The following is a 22,028-nucleotide window of genomic DNA, read 5'->3' as shown; positions in this document are numbered from 1 at the left end:
GCCGAAAGACTGCATGGTGCAGTGGATTTGCGTGCTTGACTTCAGATGAAAAGGTTGTGGGTTCAACTTTTACGCACAACGATCACAATTAAAACCCATATTGCAGCATTGCGAATTTTAGAGGATGTGAATTCTCTTTTAAGGATCTTAATTTTTACAAGTCATGTGGAGACAACGAATTAGGACAATTCAAAGAATCTGAATTTTCGAAACCATCTTCTTTTAATTTAGGAATCATCAAATTAAACACTGTTAGTGTATTATACGCACAAAACAAAGAAAAAACTACAACTTTTTAGGATCTTTTTGGTTAGGGGTGAGGGGAATTTGAACCTTCAACTTATGAACACTTCTACCAAAAGAAATAACTTATGAACACTTGAATATGAGGCCTAGTCACTTACCCCTTGGGTTTTGGACTAGTGCTAGGTACCAACATGGAACTGCCGGGATTGGAACCAATTGCTTGTGTTCAAAGCCACATCACACTTCAAAAAATGGCCTAGTTTTTATTTTATAGGCTCTTTCTCAGGTTGGTTTTAATTTGCATTGCAAAATCATTTGTTCTAATTTGAACACGAACACATGCCTCTTTGACTTAAATACTAGTCCATCCAGATGTGTAGATAGAAGACTTTGCTCCCCTCGCACATTTCTATCCCACGTTGAAGAGAAGAATTTACCTCTAAACAATAGTAACATGGACAAAAAGCAATCCCCCTCTTGAATATATAGTGAAAGAATGTGAAGAAGCACACTCCTCTATCCTTGCAGATAGAAGATCACAACTCGGTAAATAGTTAATACAATAAGCAACAACTGCTATTCAGATAGATCTACATCAGGATAGTATGAAGATCAATTTGGCCAATATTGATCGCATTACTAAATCCCTGTTGTATTTACATAGGGTTGCAACAGAATCCAGTTGCTCCAGGCTTTTTGAAACCTTGACCCTATCCATAGCCACAAAACAAAATAAAACAATCTATAATTCTACAATGTTGCTCTGCATTTACTAAAATATCCTATAGAGCAACAGGATTGGATCGGACCAGATCAATCTCCTAGTTAGGCTGCTAAACAAAAAATATATATAAGATGCAGAACAACAAATTAAACAGAATGGTAACCTTTGAAACTCTGACTTATTATAAATAGTAACCGAAACAAGTTGAAGTCTAACAAGCAGGTATAAAGTTTATTAAAAAATAAACTAGACCAGACATGGACAGGGACAGGGATGAAGAATTAAGTCTTGAAATCTGAAGAACTAAAGAATTTCGATGGAGCTCATGGTTGAGCAATACCCTTTTTAACGAGCATGTCATAAACTCGATCTACTTTACTCGGTTCAACCTTGAAGAGACGGTAAGCATCAGATTTCCTGGTGATATTTCCTATCAAAATCTCCACTGACATTTTCTGCAGCATATTAAGATAGTGAGGAGGAAGTAACTTCAGCTCTCGGCATAGCTGGTTTTCCTGCCATTACCAGAATCAACCAAAGTCAAATTCAGATTATACCATGATCTTATCAAATGCTATCAAAAGATTCAAAACACAGAATTTTACATCATCCAAGAAATTGCTGGTATGATTCCTGAAGTCATAAACCAAATTAAGGTTTTGACAAGATAAAACATTTTCGACATCTGTTTACTTTAGATGTGTGATTCTGTCGAGCAAGGTGAAAAAACACTTAGAAAACAGTGAACTCCCTAAAACTGAAAATTATAAATCACAAATACTCTATGACAAAAGATTAATGCCAATCCTACCTGCCTTTGATATATATATATATAAAATAGCCCATAAAAACCCTGACTAAATCTTATCTACAAACGATCACACATACTGACAGGCTGACTGCCACCCAAGACCCAACAATGATGTTAGCAATGAGGTGAATCAGCCAGCAAGCAGCCTCAAACAACCATTTAAAAAAAGATGATTCATCCATGAAATACATTTCTTGGGTAAAGAAAGACCAAACTCAAATAAAACCATCTATGGCAACACAAAATAGAAACTAAAAAGTGCACACTTACAGTATCAGAAAGTAGATCGGTCCCAGGAAACCCCGTAATATCCCAATCATCCAGAGCACATGAAGTAGCCAGTTTCACAGCTGTAGAAGAATCTTTGCCACTTGAATCCAAACCCAAAGACCCCTTTGCACCACCCCGAGGGCTGCCATCAGGTTCTCCTTTGGGGCGATTTATCCTTTGAAGTACTTTACCACTTGGACCAGACTGGTTGCTTTCCTTTGCCTTACGAGCATTTTCTTCAGCTTCCTTCTTCCTTTTCTGTTCAACATATCTTTCAGCTTCAGCTGAAAATCTGCACCCAGCAGCTCGAGCTTCCTGCTAGAAGTTCATGAAGGAACCATGAAGTTGAAACAAATAAGTCCATGATGTTAAAAGAGAATCATTATGCCACCAGGATGTTCTACCACATTCACCATCTACGAACTTGAGGAATGTGTTCAATGCCTCATATTGGCATGCCATGGGTAATCGCTGGCCATTTGATTTATGTTGAAAGCACTGGATGAACTTTGATTTCAAATACCAAAAAAAAATAAAAAAATGCTAAAAGACAAAAGTATACACATGATGAGTTCACACCTAAGCAGGAAATAGTTGGGAATAGATGTCCTTATTGCGTATTATCTGTAAATATTATAAGAATTATCAAAGAAGAGATAGAGAAAGAATGAGAGGAAGCCAGTGAAAAGTTATACCTGAAGATCTCGAATTCGTTTTTTCATCCGATGTTCATCAATAATAGTCCTAAGAAACCCCTCATGTTGTTCTTTAGAATTAAAACGCATGAAGACCTTGTAGCGCTGACATATCTCCCTTTCCTCAGGTGAAAGATCCTTCTCCATAAGATTAGGATAAAGTAAGTTCCTTTCCAATATGAAATCCTTCCTACGCTTCCTCTCGTCAAGCCTGTTAACACACTTAATATGTCTGAACCTTGGAGTATGTAGTATTAACACATCACACTACCTATTAGCTCATAAATTGAGCCACATGTACATTCAATACAGATACCCTTTGTTTAAGGCATTGCACATTATATTCTGAATGAGTATGGACAGACAAATCTATCAACAAATGAAGCTGGTCATAGCACCAATACTCAGCTAGTCACCCCAACATGTTCTGCACTAACTTATGCTGCATTTGTACAGTTCTGAGAATCAAAAGTTGACAACCAGAAGCAGTGGAGATAAATATTGGCACACCAATGAACACCACTTGTCCAGCCATCAGGTGGATCTATGAAACACGTATAATCTACAGATTAAATAAATAAAAAATAAAATGGCCTACATTTGTTATTAGTGTTCTGGTACTCTGCTAATTACACCACATGCATCAATTAGTGCAATAGCATACAGTGCATTTTTTAATTTCCTATCAAATGCACAAGACTCGTAGCACGTTATCTGTTTAGGAACATTTGATGAGACAATGCAAAAAAACAAAGTCATTAGCATGACTAGCTAGGAGTTGAAAACATTTTGCTTCACTAGTGTTTCAGATTTACCCTGGAAATATCATATTGTATTTTTATCAACTTAATGAAATAGAAGACACAGAAGAAGGAACCCCCCCCCCCCCCTTGTGAGAACTTCTATTTGCATTCAAGAAATGGATTGAGCAATCAACCATTTAAATTAATCAAGGAGGTAAGCTGCACCTACTTTTCCTGCTATATTTGTCTTTGTCCTAAATTTCCCCAGGTTGTAGTACACACAAACTTCATCAGAGGATGCATAAGAAAATCATCCATAAAGCAGTTACCTTGTTATTTATTTTTGTAAAAAAGGAAAGATGTACAAACCTTTTCAAATAAATGCGCAACACTCTCAACTTCAATTCACGGTCAGCTTCAGTGTCAGTTTCTTTAAATTCCATCTCAGCCAATGATTGCTCAGCATCGTTATCATATTCAGGATCAAACTCCTGCCTCTTCGGGTTATATCCACTTAACTCAGTCATAGATGGCCCTTCATCACCCAAAGATTTAGGTTTTTTTCCTCCAACACTACGATCTACCTGACCATCTGCAACCAAACATATCGAAGATTAATAGATAGCAAGACACAATTTCTCTCATCATAAAAATGTTAAGAAATTTAAACAGACTAACAAAGAAGGATAATCTAGACTTAAACGAGTGTCCTGAATAATAAGCATAGTTGTCACGGCGATGAGGCAATGCGAGGCGGTTTAGGCTAGTTGAGGCAATGAGTTGATGAGGCGCCCTCTGACGCGCTTTTGAGGCGGTTGGGGCATTTTAAGTGAAATTTTTAGTGTATATCTCATTCACTCCAATTCATTATAAATCTATCTTATCTTATATGATAAAACACTAATATTAACCTACCTTAAGTCATCCAACATACTACAAACCACACATAGTAGGTCCTAAATAAAAAGTCGCGGGAAGAAAGGAAGAGAAGGAGTTATCTGGTCACGTGGCTTGCCGAGTGAGAGTGAGAGTGAGAGTGTGAGACTCGAGTCAATAACTTATTCTCTTTCAATTTTGTTTGTTTTTTTCATTTTTTATTTTAACATTTGATCACATGTAGTGTCATTATAAATATGCATATAGGTTCAAACAATAGATAATTTACAATTGGTTCCTAATAAGTAATTCAATAGATGACTTCAATTTGGCAACTTTCATGTGATTTAAAAAAGAAAAAAAACCGAAGCTTGGGGTATAAGGCGTCCGAGGCTCTTGAGGCGGTCGCCTTATTGCCTGAAAATGAGGCGACACCGATTTGAGGCCCTCCGATGGTGCCTGTACGCCTAGGCGACACCTTAACAACTATGATAATAAGTATACAATACTTGGATCAATTAAGATTCCAGCTCTTACAGCGATCATTTTAAGGATCCCTTGATCTTATTAAAAATATTAATGTCTCCCCCAACACACCCCGCTCCCCACTTCTAAATGATTACATACTTTGTTCACAAGTTTCAACACAGTTTGAACACCTCCAAATAGTCGGACTGCCAATACCAAACTAAAAGACATTGGGAGTAAGAACAGAAGTGTAAGACACTACTAGGTTGTTTTATTACAATGGCCATTCATAAACCATAACCAACTTGGTTTTTCACAATGCCTATTGTGTTTAAGAAACACTGCTTAATGCTTCAGTTTGACTGCCAAACATCCAGCATCAATCTTTTTTGGAGATAATGAAGATGTAGTATAAAGCCAAAGCAACTAAAATGGGATGACCTTACCAAAGATCCTAGCAATATACAACTATCCGAAAGGGAACCGTACAATATAGAAAGAAGTGTCTTAAAATCATACCTTCCACTTTAACAGTATCAGGACCATCTTTAACCTTGGCCATGTTTGATGCCTTCTTAACTGAACTTGTTGCCATCAGATTTGTGTTGCCAGAACCTACTCCAGAATCCACATCTGAAACACAAGAGAGTATGATGTTTTAAGCAGTATGACTACCATATCCTCTAACTATTTGAAGAGACAGACAAGTCAATAGCAGAAACAGCTAGCAAAGAATATCCCTTTTTATACCTGCACTTAGGCTGGATGGGGAACGACCAGCTGAAGCTTCTTTACTCAAATCCTCAATCCTAAGAAAGCACAGTCAAGTGAGTTAGCATGCAAGGACTTCATAGCCAAATTGAAGCACTGGTGTACCTAAAAAGAAAAGAAAAGAAAACAACTATACTTGACTCTTGAAGGAGAGAAAGGAGACTCTTCCTTCAGTGTAAGGTCCCCAAACGTAGGATATCCTGAAGCAGTAAGAAGCATGTAAGAATTTGTGACCTATTTGAAGAAAGAAATAGGACATCTAACATAAGTGTTTTAAGCAATAGGATGCAGTACTAAGGCAACTAAACCAATAATTTTAGAATCCACCAAGAAAGACTGGTCATTGATGTTAGAAATATGCCAAGTGGGTTCTTGCCAAGTGGGTTCTTTTTAACTGAAGATTATTGGCGAAGGATTATGAGCAGTTAACCATTAGACAGGGGTGTTATTTGCAACCCTAGAAATTTTATAAGACTAACAGTAAATATATGGTGTTACTAGCAATTATAGAAATTTTATAAAATTAGTGGGAAATATATGTGTTACAGATTGAGTATAGGATTCAAAACCCCATTGATCTAGTTCTCCTCGCCCCCCCCCCCCTCCTTATTTTCCATAAGTTCTCTTCTTTCTCTTCTCCTGGAGATCCACTTCTTCGATCTGTGTTCTGTTATACATTTTCTGTCTGTTTACTGTTGAATATAGTCCAGTTCAGTAAGAAAAATTGGAAGTGTATTTCAAACGCAGCTAAACTAATGGATAAACGTAAGTAAAAATATATAAATGGAGAATGAACTGTAACTAATATTGAATTTCAACAAGTCCATCAATGGCAAATTTGTTTGTCTAGTCAGCAGGTTTGGATCACACATCAAGGATAGAGCACCCAACAGACAAAGCTATAATTCAACCTAATTTCTGCGGTATGTGGTCTAGAAGCAATTACTGAAGCTGTTCATGGAGGTTTTGGGTCTTCTGGGCTTTCCCACTGAATGTAAAAATATGTTTTTGAGTTGTTGGAGTGTGCTCTCCAGCCCTCAACATCCAAGCTATGGAATATTACAGTTAATGCCAGCTGCAGTATGTCACTTCATTCAGAAAGGAAAGCAACAGATTGGAAACCGCATGAAGGCTACACAAATTAACAAGAAATCTTAGGTCTCCACCCCTGGGGTAAAATGTATGATCTTATATGTCGGCCATACAAAAATTCAAATTAATTAATTAATTAATTTGAGAAAAGAAACTTAAGAGTCTAATCATTAGAATTTAATCATCAGAAACTGAGCCACCTAAAACAAGATCAAACATCCAGGAATGATTGACTTATATTTGTTGACATTCAATGCAGCTTATTAGCAGTGAGACGGATATTCTTCTGTCTTGAATCCTTCCCTCTTCTTTTTTACTTTAATTACTAGAAAAGGAAACAGAACAACCAGAACATTCATTAAGTGGCAAATTAATTCAAACATGAGTGCGACACAACAAAACTAAAACTGAGACTTAGGCTTTTACAGCCTTTTATACAGTACTAGGTTGGGACTATCCTCTTGTACAAAAAACAAATTTCAAGTCAATTACTTTCGTATATTCTTGGAACTAATAAGACAGCCATAAGATATATGGGTCCATAAGAAAGATAAAACAATAAGGGACTAAAAGAGTAATTAAATGCCTCATTAAGAGTGTCAAGCTAATATACTGTCAATGTTGCTAACCTTTCTTCCCCTCGGCATGCCCTTTAGCCATAGCAAGAAGCTCTTTTCTGTTCTTTCCAACGACATGAGACATGTCCTTCAGGAAAAAAAGGGAAAAAGAATAAAACATAAGTGTTCCCATGACAGATGCTGATATAAAAAAAATCAATTTGGATTTAAATAAATGTAATACCGGCAGAGGAAAGCATGGCGAATTCATGTATATTGTAGTATAGTGATCAATGCACTGTGCCTTGGTCTTTGTACCAACATGCTCAGCAATTTCAGCCCAGTTACCCATTCCATACATTTCAATTCCCTAGAACAAAAACATAGAACACTAAACGCATGGGCACCCTAACATGTAATCCTTCAAAAATCAAAAAGAAAATGCACAAATGGAAAAAGACCTGATATTAGCAATCACTAGCATATTTGAACAAGGAAATACACATACCTCTAGCAGCAGTATCTCTTCATCTGCATTCCAATCTGGACAAATAAGGGGGAAAGATAAATTGTCCTGTTGAACAAATCACACCATGAAAAAAAAAAGTTTTAGGACTTCATAACATTTGCCAAATCAACTAATAATTGTACTTCTGCATGGAACAACACATAAATTCATCAGGATGTTTAAAGCGGAAGCAATTTCACAAAACTAGTCACTTGTTTGGACTTACAAGAATCAACTAATAATGCATTTTTACACGATTAATTAATATCCAATGTTCAAAATGGAAGCAGTTTTGTAAATCTATACCGTCATTCAGACTCCTACAATGAAACTGTACAGTCAAAACTTAAAAGGTGCACATATAGTAACTTACTGGTAAGCCAAAGAGGAGCTAATAATGAAAAGGGCAAGCTGCCATAATATCCATTTAACAGCAGAAGAGCCCACTATTGTTTATGATTGCAGCAAACAAAAAAGGTAGCTTACTTGCAACCTTAAGCACATTGACACCTAGGTATTTCATGTATGAAGCCTATGTTAGATCTTTGAACATCGAAAGATCTGCAAATGAGAACTTGTTTGAGCTGGCAAAGGGCCCAAATTTTTGAGTAACTCCTCTTTAGCTCAAAATCATTTTGCCTAGATGTCACCTATCTTATTAGAAAGGAGATAATAGAATAACAATGCATTTTTCATGAGTAGGTTATTTTTAATTCAGTTTTCAATATGTTCAGGATGAGAACATAACCTGGTTATGCCTCATCATCTGAACAAGGTGCATTTGAGGTGCCAGCAGGGATTTGGCTTCAGATTGCACAGAAGGAGGAAAAGTGGGGGGGAAGAAAAAAAGGAGTGTTTGTGGTTGAATACCTAGTTAAATTTGGGGTACCAAAAGGGAGTGGATTCAGATCCATATCCACACCCAAAAAGAAGAAAGAGCCAAATTTTAGGAAAAAGAAGAAAAAAACTTTGGAACCATAATTAAGCACCTATCAAATGCTTGGGGGAAAAGAGATAATACTTGCATTGATTGGTATAATGCAACATGACCATGTAGGTCCTGATTTTTATCCCAGTTCGTACTGAAAAAGAAGTAACTGCTCAATGAATCATGCAATAATATTATGGAAAGTTACACGAGAGAAAGGCCTTAACCGAACATTCTGTGAGTAGTTTAACTAACCATAACCCTGTAAGGGTGATTGCATTTGTGAGGTGTAACCTCAGCCCCTACAGAAAAGCACTCCACACATAAGTCAAAATCAGGACATTTGGCACACTTAATGCGAATCTTCCCAGAAATATCTTTGTTGCAATAGTTGCAGTGGTATAAGGCCTTCTTCCCTTCAGCTGATCCCTGATCTGCCCCAACAGAAAGTGGAATTACCATTAGGAATCATAGACAAATGGAACCTTAGATGTTCTATGACATAAGATGGTAGTTTCAAATAGGGAACCCTGTAAGCACAGCCAGATATGCCTCACCAATCATAAAAGTGTGTAAACATCAGATCAAACCTGACATCAGAGAGTCTACCTAGGTACATCTCTAAACTCACAAGTCAAAATGAAACCACTCCCCCCCCCCCCCCCAAAAAAAAAATCCTACAATCTGATAGACCATAGGAAAGGTCTAAGGTCCACCAGAAGACAGAAAATACAAAATGTTCAAGGAGGTTGGTGTACACCACAAGGCAGAATGGACCTACTTATGGAAATCCATTAATCAAAGTAGGAAGGAGGTGAGAACCCATCCTACATGTCCAACCTATTGATCTTCCGTTAGCAATTAAATTATCTCTGATTACAATTGCTCTAACTTCCCATACTCAAAAGTTCAGCCCGTACAATTTATTTCTACATCATGCTACAACAAAAAACAACGAACAGTGTAAGATATTTCTTTATTTGATTGAAGTTATTGACACCATACCTGAAGCGCCAGGTTCTAAATTGTCTGCACTTGATACATTCCTCTTTCTCTTTGTTCTATAAAACAGACAAACACAGTACAGGTTCAATGGAAGCTAATGAAATTAACATTCAAATCATACAAATTCTATATGCAATTTTAATTTTTATAAATACTCAATTCACTCAATGTATAAAATGATGATACTATAATGAACATACGGCAATGTAGATCAAATGTTTGAGGGAGTGGGAGAGAAGTATTAAAAACCAGCATTGTACTAAATTGTCCTAAAGTGATGAAGGAAATCGAATTGAAATGGTAATCCATAAAATAAAGGATGGAAGGTTCATCAAATATGTAAAAGGGGGGACAAATCAGTTTTTTACACTTTCTTATCTTCAAGTTAGACGATTTCATCTTTAGAGTTCACAATTAAAATAAAGCACTGAGATATCGATTGCAGCCATTCCAACGCAGCTTCCTACACCGTGCCATTCACACACTAACAATTCCGAAATGCAAGCAAAACAATAGCAGAAAGAGTCTTCTGAATCAAGTTCAGTGAAACGGAACCGGAACCGAAAGCTCAAAAATTTATGTGTCAACCAAGTAAAACTATCAACAAAGCAAATGAAATACTTAAAACGAAAATAAAGCTCAATCAGAAACAGTTTTCAGCTCAGTGGAGTGAAAAAAGAGGCAGAGAGAGCGAATTGAGAAAACCTTTGGCTGGGATCTTCATCTGCAGAACTCGGAACGCGAGAACGCCCCATGGATCATTCAATTTTGAAGAAGGAAGTAGAATTGAAACTTGAGCTACTACTGTTAGGGTTATCAACTGTCGATTGGCAATTTAGCACACAGAGAGAGAGCCGAGAAAATCCAAACGGGAAAACCCTAGAAATCTCTTTCGCCCAACAGTGTCGACTCTCTTGTCTGATCAGTTTTATGCAACGGTACTCTTCGAATATGGCAGTTTCGCGGGAGATCCTCTCTCCTTGAAAACTGAGAGTTGGAAAAATTGAACCTGGACCGTTCTCCACTATTATCATAAATTTTGCTTCATTGTGCTACTCCTTACCAAAAATAAATAAAAATAAATATGGACGATATTATACGCTCCGCTGCTGTGGTTTATCTAGTGACTGACCAATCATAATGCGGAAAATGGTTTCGTCAACAATACTGGTTAGCAACTTAATGCATCAGGAACGTCTGATTTTTTTTTATCAATCAATCGATGCTTGATAGCTTGAGCCTTGAGGCTAAAATGCTTGAGAATTGATCAGGTCGGCTTCAGGTTTCAAAATCCAACAAAGTCAGGCACCCCCCAAAAAAACATTGTGGGACCCACTAGTCATGTGGGCCCATGTTGACTTTCCCATGAACGGGATTATATACCCTTGGTTGAATGAATCATGTACGAATTCAACCAGAAAGGAAAAAAATCATTACAAAAAAAAAAAAAAAAAAAAAAAAAGGAAAAAAAATCATATAAGAATATTTTTGACAGAAATTGTTCGAAATCTATTTCAATTTAAACCCTTAAAATTAAATCACAGATTATTCAGATTCTAGCCCTATCATGTCTCAAAATTTATGCTTAAGAGAAATTATATCTGTGACACTATAATGCCTCGTTCTTCTCACACATGGTTGAGATTCTTGCAGAAATTTGGGAGTTTTATAGTGAAATTATGGAGAGTATCAATGTAGCTAACTGATCGATTTACATAAAATATCTATCAAAGCTAATGTAACCAAGATTTGTCGGAGAACAACCGTCAATATTTAACTTAATACATTCTATCTATGGTTTCTTATCAAAATCCAATAAGATATTGTACTTGAGTAATAACACGATTCATCATTACTATAGATTAACAGAAATAAAAATTGAAATAGCTATCCAAGTATGATGAAATCCGATAATATAGCAAAATGCTATAGATCTCTTATCTCCAGTTCCCCAAGTATGAATTTATCGAACAAAAACTACTAATCAAACAAAAGAATAGGGATACCTTAGTTTCATAGTCAAAGTTTCTGCTTTCGGCACAGGATCTACCACAACGAAGCAAGGGTTGAAATCAATGCAATCAACCACTCGATTAGTCGAACTCGAGTCAATCACTTCAGCAATCGAACTACGATCCACAACTTGATTCACTATACTTCGGTCAACCGCTTCATTCATCAAATTACTTTCAACGACTTGACCCATCGAGCTCTGATGAACCACTTTAGCTATTGAACTTCGGTCATCCAGTTGATCCATCGAATTGCTATTAATCACTTCATTCATCAAACTCTGATGAACCACTTGAGCCGTTGAACTACGGTCATCCAATTGATCCGTTGAAATGCGATTAACCATTTCATTCATTGAACTTTGATCAACCGCTTCATTCATCAAATTACTTTCAACCACTTGAGCTATTGAACTCTGGTTGTCCAATTGATCCATGGAATTGCGATTAACCACTTCATTCATTGAACTTTGACTAACCACTTCATCCATCGAACTATGATCAACCACTTTATACGTTGAAATTCTTATAGGTTTGGGGCTCCACTAACCCTAGTCTCTACTCAGAGGATTACTAAAGACAAAATATCAAAGGAGGAAGGAGGCGGAGGGAGAAGAGAGTAAACGAGCTCAGCCGCAAGGGAAGGAGGAGGAAAATCACGCTTGGAGTTCTAACTCTCATTGCGATGCATTAAATAGGAAACCCTAATATGTCTCTAACAAGGTAGGCGTTTCCTAATCTATTTATGCCTTTTGAGATGTGTATACTCTCTCATTGATGACAACCATCACTATGGCTACAATAGGGTCAAATTCAGCGGGCTACTTAAAACCTTGGCCTAGACCCAAAATACCTTAACCAGGGCCAATCCAAGCCAAGCTAGGTTAGACGCTTAACTTTTAACATTGGCTTGACCCTTAACTAAAAATAATAAAACAATGCATAATTCTTATTATTACCAAAAAAGAACCTACAATAAGGTAAGGTAGGGTGGGACAAGGTCAGCCCTAGTGAAACACTCAACTCTAACTTTGCCTTCACCATATTTAGGGCCACTATGAGTTCTCAAAGCTAGAATTTTGTGCCTAAGCCTTGTTTAGGCTCATGAAAGGTTCAGGCCATCAAGGTTAAATGTGTTAGTTCAAATTTTGATTGTGCTCATCTCATATCCCCTACCATACATTTAGATGGGGCCCACCTTTGAATATTGACAAAGTTGTATAAATCTGGAAGATTTCTAGAATAAAAAATCAACTTGATAGTTCATCTCCTAAGGATAATGGCCCCGCCCCAAACATGCATAAACCTTTCAACACTTATTTGCCTATTTAAAGATTTCTATATTTCTTTGGGAGAAGGTGGTGGAACTTGGGGAGGGCCAGGGTAGCGTGGGGGGTGGGGGTGGGGGGGTGGTAGTGGTGGTGGCGGCAAGAGTAGCGGCAATAGTATGGTGCTATGGTGCAATAGCATAGTGGTAATTCACTTTTACATTGCATGCTATAGAGATCAAACTTGAACAAATTTCATCTTTTTTAATAGAAATGGGTTATAATAGTCATTAAGTGTACCTTACTTACTGAACCTACAAATATAATTTTGATGAATATCATTAAAATTATTTGTTCAAAAAAATATATGATGTTTTAGTTATTTAATATATATTTGTTACTAGTACTTTGCAATTATTGTAATAACTATTCACAAATGAATAGTGAGTAATAAAAGGTAAATACATATATAAAAGTTTACGAAGAAGTGAAGAGTCAAATGATTTAAAAAGAAATTAATAATTAGCCACAAGTTCGAATTGTTCAAAAAGGAGTAAACCTGGAAAAGAAATCTTGCCTCGAAGTTGGCCTCGAAAAAAAAAAAAAAAAAAAGCTTCAAACATTAAAATCTACTTAAGCCAGTTAATATATGGAGTAAGATTTATAATTAACATGATTCTTGATGCCCCAATTTTGTAACTATTTATATTAGTCAATAGGAGTACGTTTATCATTGATCCTATACAAATAAGATGTTATAATTATTATAATATTTGTCATTAGTAATCGTGGTAATATAATTATTGTAATAAATATTTGTCAAGGCAACCTAAAGAATGTGATGATGCATCCAAAAATTGTTCAGTCCTCAGATTCCTGTAAGATAGACGTTAGATGTGGCCTAGCTACATCCAAAGGCTAAGTCAGTATTGGATCACCACATAGCTCTGACTAGTTGCAAAGCTTCAATTAAAAACGATAATGGAGGGAAAATGATTCAGTTACCTCAATTGTGCGTGAACCTTTACTTTATATAAAGTTTACCTTTTATTCTTGACCATTGGATTTGTTCTAGATCCTTTATTCACAGTCGTTCGATCCTAGGGTTTTACCCTTCTTTCGAAGTTGTTGGTAATTTCCTTTTGGAGCCCGATCGTAGATCCCACATTTCATGGGATCACATTTCTTATAACCGTTAAGGTTCTTTTACCTTCAAGTTACTTATTGGTTCGAGCTCTAGATTGATCCCGTCTAGGTTTCTTGACCCAACCCAGCCGTGGTTGAGCCCGTCTTAGACCGAAGTCCATGAACCGACCGCGGTTGGACCTGGTTCGATGTTATTTTATCCTCATTAGAATGAATAGAAAATCATAAAGGATAAAGATGTAATAAAAGTTTATCAAAAAGATTGAGAGTCAAAAGCTATATAACAATATTTGAGGGCATTTTAGGTAGTAACAATATGTAGTCATGTTCTTTGAGTTTATGTTTTTACAATGGTAGTTAGTACGATATGATAATATGATTTTAGGTCTACTAATGTTGCTCGTTGTATGGATATGATTTTGACACAGTAGAAGGTAGTAAAACCAAGGAGGTCTTAGTATCAAATCTTCGTCCCCTCCCCCCTCAACCCAAACCAAAGTTTGAAGTATCGGCCTGTATCGTATCGGCTATACGTATCAGTATCAAAAACATGCGATACGATACAGACCGATACATATCTAAACTTTTTGTTTTTTTTAATCGTCTCTCGCATCTCACAATGTATTGGCCTATACGTGCCGATACAATGCAATACACACCGATACATAGAGATACAATGCAACACACAATGATACATACCCATACATATTGATCTAGTGGTCTCGAGCTGCAAACTCTTGCATTTCCTACTATTTGTGACTAGCTCACACATTGATACTGAATCTTGTACATCCTCAAAACTTAGGGGAACTTAATGTTTGGACTGAAGGATGTGTTATATCGAAGAGAACAACTTTCAAACCCCTTAGCTGGCAATCTACAAGCCATGTGACTTGCTGTTGCAAGATAATGGATTGGACATACAAGCCTCTCAATTGAAAGATGATTTTTTATTCTTATGGTCATTTTTTTCCCCCTTCTTTCTCAAGATAGAGTATACTGTTTTTTATTTAAATTAGATTATTTTCATATGTATTTGATAATTTCTATCTCTTATTCACCCATCAATACATATCTTCGATTTAAAACAATACGATACAAATTGAAACGTCTCTTAAAATCGTCCGACCGGTACATTACCGATACGCGATACTTTAAACCTTGATCCAACCCACCCAAAAAAAAAGAACAAAAAAACAAAAATCCGCCCTAAGCCCATAGGTCCTTGTCATTATAAGTTGTTTAATGACGACCAGAAGAAGTTGCCCATTATAATAAACACCCATTGGGCCAGAAGTCCAAGATGTATAAAACCCAACTTTAAGGCTTATCTGAATGAAATTAGGCCCACTATGGTGTTTTATTTGCATCTGATAGGGTTCTCTCAACTTGGAAAATGGGTTTGGCTATTCTTAGATCAGATTTCAAAAATTAATAAGTATGTGCTTGTTTGAGAGGGCTGCAATTAAGACAAATTTCAAAGGCAGTCCTTAGTACAATATTAAAGATCTATCCATTATATTAGGTAGCCATAGATTTTTTGGGATAAAAAGTAGCCACGGGATTCAATTCTTAGTGCAATGTTAAAAGATCTATATATTGGTCTAGCTCATTATATATTTTCTTTTATTTTTTTGAATAGCAAAAAGACGATGCAACAATGGCAATTTTACGCCTTCCGCTACGCAATATTTTGGATTTTTGAGTTTGACCTATACAAGCATTAGTCCCAAAAACTAGTCGCAAACAATGCCCCGTAAGACCACTGAAAAAAACTACTAAATTTTGTGCAAATGAGCTTGACATCGGGTCTTGCTTGGATCATGCACGGACCTGTCAAGCCACACACTATGGGTTGTTAGATCTAAGACCGAAATTTCGATCTCGATCATTGAAATTCAATGGTTGAGATTCAATTTTGACCAAGATCTCAGCTTCACGATAATGTGCATGACACAAGCAATTTTGCTTGACACCACTGAATTAAATTATTATGTGTTTGTTTTTTTGGAATAAAGATGGGGTGGGAAAATTCTTAAAAAAACAAAATTTTCCTACTTTTCCTTTAGGCTGCGTTTGTTTGCTAGAATAAAGGGAGTTTGGGAAAAGGCGGAAGGGGGGGGGGGGAATTCTTGAAAAAACAAAATTTTCTTACTTTTCCTTTAAATCCTAAAAGTGTAGGTGGGAAAATTTTTCCTGGTGAGGCGGCAAACCAACTTTCCCACCCCAAACTTTTTCAAAACCCTACAAAATGTGTGGGACTTTGTGGAAAAAGTTTAGAAAAGTAAAAAAGTTAGACCCACAATCAACACTTTTCCATAAAATCAATTCCTTCCATTTCCTTCTCCCCCCCCCACTACACATGGGGGCCACATGTTTTTTTTTTCCACCCCACCTTTGCAAACAAACGCATCCTTAAATCTTAAAAATGTAGTTTGTTTGGTTGTTTGGGGTGAAAAAGTTAGAGACAAGCGCCGGTCGCACACCTGGCTGTGGTGGGTGAGTCGCGATGATTTTTGCATTTACAAAATTTCGATACTGGGACTTTGCTTGAGCGGACCAAGCTACTTACCACTTGGACCAAGTCCTGTTGGTCTCCAAGCCTTTTTAAAACTTTACAATCTGTGTGGAATTTTATGGAAAAATAAAAAATAAGACCCGTGATTAACACTTTTCTACACAATTTCTTCTTTTCATTTTCCTTCTCTCCATTCATCATATGGACTCACATCATTTGTTTTTTTCCACCCATTTTTTTCATTCCACCTTGCAAACAAATGCAGCCTTACCGTGAGGGCTTACACGATCTTCAATCGTATCTTTTCTTCTCGATAGAAAGATAGAAACAAAGAAAAAAAAAAGTCTTCTCAATCTGTCCAAAACAGTAATCAATTCTCTGACAAGAACTCAAAGCCTGAGCCCTATCCAGAATATATTTTGCTTACGTGGGAATGTATGTGCAAGCACGTGCATGTATGTGTTTCTGACATGCAGACATGCATGCATGTCTGTCGCCCACTGATGTTGACAATTGACATCTTTGCTTCTACGAGCACATAGAAATATCCAAACAAAGTTTAAAAGCAAAATAAATCTCAGCCCATAGTTTATCCAAATTTGATATACACTTGAGATCTAATTACTCGCTATTATTGTTTATCATTTCGGTTTTTTTTATCATCCGTTATAATCTAACGGTTATAAGAAAGGGGTATTATGGTAATTGTATGACCTACTTAGAAAGAAATGTTAGAATTTACAAAAGGTTGTATTTAGTAACCAATCAATTCACAAAACGAACCCAAAAGCTAATCAGAAACGAGATTTTGGAATCGTGGAAACCCTAGTTGACTTCCTTCACTAGTGACCCAATCCATCCAATGCGACCGTGAATTTGTTCTTCCATTTGAATTGTGCGTCTGCACTTTTTCTTTTCTTTCTTTCTTTTTTCTCCTAAGGAGAACCACAAAGAAGAACTCTAGGGTAAGGGATTTTGGGTCTGCACTTCCTTCGATTTTCACTTTTTTTGTAACGATAGCATCAAGGTTAGGGTTCTTCAAGAGAGAAAAAATTGTGAGCCGTAGGGTATTTGGCTAGGGTTAACACCATCCCAAAGTGATATCTTCAAGTTGAAACGATGAAAAAAATCAAAGATATTGGAAGTTAAAATGAAAATTTGGGTCTTTAACCTGAAATGATTGAAAAAATCATAGAGATCCAGTTGTGGTGGTGGGTATATTTTGGGTCAAAGTTTAGATTTCTCGTTTTTTGAATCGTTTGGTTTTCTGGGGTTCATTAGGTGAATTTGCGTTTTATGAAGGATGTGTTTGCAAATTTGAAAGGTATTTTTTTTATCCTAAATGATCCAATTACAAAACTACTCTTAGTTTTAGTTGTTGGATTAAAAATTTCCCATTTCTATGCTCATGTGGATTGTTAAATTCAAGATCTTGCTTGGTTATCATTCCTCATCGATTCAACCATCCTTGGTTTACAAAATTACATAGGATTTTTACCTTCTGTGATTCGTTATTTTAAAAAATATTATTTACTTATTTCTTCGCAAGTTGTCTCATTTTTATGCTATTGCACTTTAACTTTTTTTTTTTAAAAAAAACCAAGCTTTCCTTGATTTTTTTTTTTTTGCCTATTTATAGGTGTAAATATTTTAATATTTTTATTCAATTGTGAGTACTATAGTTAATCAATTTCTGGCAACCAGGGATAGGTGCAATAAGGCCCATGTGAATAAATTAATTCAAGTCATCCTTTTATTAGGGAGTTACTGGAATTGTTTAACAAAAATGCATACTTCTTAAAGTAGCTCATCTTAAACTCCCATGAGCGTTCAATGAGTGATATGATTTAATTATATAAAATATTTTAATCTAAATGTTAGGGTTTATTCAATGAATACATTTGGATTAGAATATTACACATTGTTGAATCATATCACTCATTGGAAGATTTCTCAAAAGAGAAGAGCCAAATGATGCTTAAAAATCTGAACAAAAGGAAATTACAAAAAACACATTCACATATTCCTAAAGTACTACTAATTGTTCATTTTTTTTGGTAAGCTTGTTGTTAAATATATGTAGATCCCCCATCCCTCCTAGTAAAGCATAAATACTTTATTCAATCCACGAAGTTTTGACTCTGTCTTCTCTCCCTTTCCTCATTGGATTTGGATTTCTTCCACCAGGGTGCACCGTATATCCAATTTTTTCCTCTCACAGCCTACCTAACACAGACCATCTCAGATCCACCTGTGTTTGGTGGACTGTCAGAGTGAAAGTTGGACACACCATGCACTTGAGTGCAAAGAATCTAAGACACACCTCCTCACCTTCCCCACAAACCTCCAAAAAAAACATAATAATATATACTAAAGTGGAATCATTGAGTAAAGGTGGAGACTAAATGACACTTAGCTAGAAACTGCATAAATTTCTTCTTTCTATTTTTTTGGGTAAAAGAAACTGTCTCAAATCCGCGACAAATATTTTTGTTTTTTCAATGAGATTAGAAACACTATAAGATTGGAAAAAGACATTCATTATAATGGCTATTAGTGAATATTGTAACTATAGTAATCAAAGAAAAAGAAGAGAATAATGAAACTATAATCACTTTTAGGTTGAATTTTTTTCCTTTCATTTAAATGTCCTTTTGAGAATAAAATAAGAGACCATCAAAAGAGTTTTATGACTTCTTAATTCAGTCCATGAAAGGAGAAAAAGTGGATAAATGCAATTGAATTTTGAAATTCCTCATATGTCCTTGGTTAACTTTTGATATGGATTAGCTTATTTGACTAATGTCATTCCATTATTGAGTTGAAATTATTACCCAAAAAAGCAATAAAAAGAGAGGAGAATTTCAACTCTTTCCTTTATTTTATTTAATTTTTTACTAACAAGTGGGTAATAAAGTTGAATAAAAATCATTCAATTTTACATCACAAGCAATGACAACCACAAAAAAAACACACTATACTCTTTAATATGAGTGATTCAGAAGACATGATTAATCGAATTCAAAACCTAAACCTTACAATATCTACATAGGTCACTTTTCAAGTCCCATTTGATTTGCATTTGATTTAATTATCCTTTTGTCCTGTATTCCTTGAGTTTGATTTTAAACAACTCTCTTTTGATCCTCCGCTATACTTGTAGGGTTCTGAAAATTTACTTTATTCGTATTTAAAGGCGGGCTTTTGATTTAATTTTCCATCTACTCAATATTCCTTGAGTCCAATTCTAGATAACTTCTTTGAATCTCCTATCACTATAATTTTAAGAATAATTTATCTTATTCGTGTTCAAAGGTTTATCTTATATAGCTATACCCTTCTACCCTCGATTCCAAATTCTATTTTGATAGGATAAACCTTATCTTACCCACAAAAAAAATTAAAAGAACTAAAAAAATTGAACAATTGACACTTTACCTGCTGCATCACTGTTATTTTATTATTATTATCTTTTTTTGGGAGTGGGTCAATGTGGTGTTAAATTAATAAAAAGCAAAACAGCAAAAGTTGAAAGATGATTTAATATTACCTCAGCAAGTTTTCTCCGCTTCTATATAACCAAACCATCCTCAACAACGATCTCAATGAGGAGCATTGAAACTTGAAAGCTCATCACCATCCACAGCAGCTGCCACTGCAAGATTTACAACAACATGACCAAAATCTCTGCCATCAACCCTCTTGGCTTCGAATTTGATCGAACCCATGTCGCAGACCACCATCTCTATAACTACGTTTACTTCTCCAACACCCGCTCCGCCGCCGGTGCCGGCAGTGGCAACAAAGAGGAAGAAGATGATGAATTGTGGTTAAAGATACGAAAGGAAGCTCTGTGGGATGTGGAGCAAGAACCCATCTTGTCAAACTATTATTTCACTACGATTCTTTCTCATGAATCCTTAGAAAGTGCTCTGGCAACACACTTGGCCACAAGGTTGGGCAATTCAAGTCTTCCTTCAGACACCTTGGTTGGAGTCTTCTATGGCGTCTTCAGAGAAGATCCAGAGATCAGAAAGGCTATACGTGCTGATCTCATGGCAGCTAAGGAACGTGACCCTGCTTGCATCAGTTATGTCCACTGTCTTCTCAATTTCAAGGGGTTTCAGGCTTGTCAAGCTCATAGGGTTGCCCATAAGTTATGGACTCAGGGAAGGTATGTATTGGCCCTTTTAATTCAGAACCGGGTATCCGTGGTTTTCGCGGTGGATATCCATCCCGGCGCGAAGATCGGGCAAGGCGTTTTGTTTGATCATGCAACCGGCATTGTGATCGGCGAGACGGCAGTGGTGGGGAACAATGTGTCGATCCTTCATAATGTTACTTTGGGAGGTACTGGCAAGCAATCTGGAGACAGACACCCGAAGATTGGAGATGGGGTGTTGGTGGGTGCAGGGACTCAAGTTTTGGGTACTGTTAGGGTTTGTGATGGTGCAAAAATTGGTGCTGGATCGGTGGTGCTTAAGGAAGTACCTGCAAAGGCTACTGCAGTTGGGAATCCAGCAAGAATTCTTGGTGGGAGGGACAAGTCATGTAGGATGAGTAACTTCCCTGGTGTCACCATGGATCACACTTATTGTGTCCTATCAGACTGGTCTGATTATGTTATATAGGGAAGGGAATGCTAGTTAGTCTCAATGGTTCATATTGTTCTATATACTTGTCGACCTAAGCTCTTATTTTATCTTGTTGAAAAAGTAAGTTGTGTTCAAGGAAAGGAATCAAGCTCTCTGTGAATCATATAAATAAAGTTGGCTTGTTATAGTGTCCTTTGCCAGTAATGTCAGTTTGGATCATGAGAATTTCAATCTTAGAGTTTTCAAACATCTATTAAATGTGCCCAAAGTTCATGTGTTTTCATGTTAAGAGAGATAAATATAACTAGAGAGGGTTGCTAAGTTTTTTTTTCTTCCTTTGGTAAGAACATCAAAAGGATTTCATCATTAACTATCATAAGTTATCTACAACAGCTAGATAAGATTTTAGGGTAGTTGCAGGTAAACCATTACTCCTAAATGTTATTCTACTCTTAGACTTAGCCATGTAGTTAGAGACTGAGTACAGCAAAATGAGGGATCCCAATTAAAGGCCATGGTTTGACAGGTTTGGGCAATAAGAAGTTCCATCCAATAAAATCAGACAGCACTACTTTTATTCTGACATAGTTAGCTTGGGCATAGTTAACCCCAAAAAATAAAGCAAGAGACATCTTCATCATTACCACTCTTGAGTTATGTACAAGGTAAAAAAATTCTGAGACTTAGACGATTCCTTAATCCTGAGCAGTCTGCCAAAATCAACGTCGTATTAATAAGAGTACTCCATGCATAAGACACAAGAGGCAAAGGAAGCAATGTATCACAAGGTCTGTA

At 36.3% G+C, this 22,028-nt stretch overlaps 1 protein-coding gene and 1 pseudogene across 3 annotated transcripts; one reads left to right on the top strand and one right to left on the bottom strand.

The window, feature by feature from the left end:
• Positions 1 to 251: 251 nt before the first annotated feature.
• ADA2B (ADA2 2B) lies at positions 252 to 10,758 on the bottom strand. 3 transcript variants are annotated; one of them, XM_089136265.1, is made up of 13 exons: positions 10,400 to 10,758; positions 9,695 to 9,750; positions 8,945 to 9,123; positions 7,762 to 7,827; positions 7,498 to 7,623; positions 7,326 to 7,401; positions 5,749 to 5,804; positions 5,584 to 5,644; positions 5,353 to 5,466; positions 3,859 to 4,081; positions 2,747 to 2,957; positions 2,052 to 2,369; positions 252 to 1,485 (listed from the first exon to the last, which is right to left on the bottom strand). In XM_089136265.1, the coding sequence occupies exons 1-13, from the start codon at positions 10,447 to 10,449 to the stop codon at positions 1,294 to 1,296; spliced, it is 1,728 nt and encodes a 575-aa protein (XP_088992391.1). In that variant the 5' UTR covers positions 10,450 to 10,758; the 3' UTR covers positions 252 to 1,293. The 3 variants fall into 3 exon arrangements, with proteins under 3 accessions (XP_088992391.1, XP_088992389.1, XP_088992390.1); XM_089136263.1 differs by having other exon boundaries at positions 253 to 1,485; positions 5,584 to 5,642; positions 5,741 to 5,804; positions 10,400 to 10,757; XM_089136264.1 differs by having other exon boundaries at positions 253 to 1,485; positions 2,052 to 2,366; positions 5,584 to 5,642; positions 5,741 to 5,804; positions 10,400 to 10,757.
• Positions 10,759 to 20,238: 9,480 nt separating this feature from the next.
• Positions 20,239 to 21,539, top strand: LOC149002993 (serine acetyltransferase 1, chloroplastic pseudogene; annotated as a pseudogene).
• The last annotated feature ends 489 nt before the right edge of the window (positions 21,540 to 22,028 follow it).

This window comes from Hakea prostrata, chromosome 10 (assembly GCF_041222555.1).
Source record: "Hakea prostrata isolate BN-2017 chromosome 10, UWA_Hpros_2, whole genome shotgun sequence".
Lineage (NCBI taxonomy): Eukaryota > Viridiplantae > Streptophyta > Magnoliopsida > Proteales > Proteaceae > Hakea > Hakea prostrata.
This window is presented reverse-complemented; position numbering and strand designations above follow the sequence as displayed.

Coding starts and splice junctions, on each gene's coding strand:
- ADA2B (XM_089136263.1), bottom strand. CDS start 10,449: ATGGGGCGTTCTCGCGTTCCGAGTTCTGCAGATGAAGATCCCAGCCAA. Junction 7,828..8,944: donor ATCACCCTTACAGGGTTATG/GTTAGTTAAACT, acceptor TTTGTTCAACAG/GACAATTTATCTTTCCCCCT. Junction 4,082..5,352: donor TGATACTGTTAAAGTGGAAG/GTATGATTTTAA, acceptor GTTTGGTTGCAG/ATGGTCAGGTAGATCGTAGT.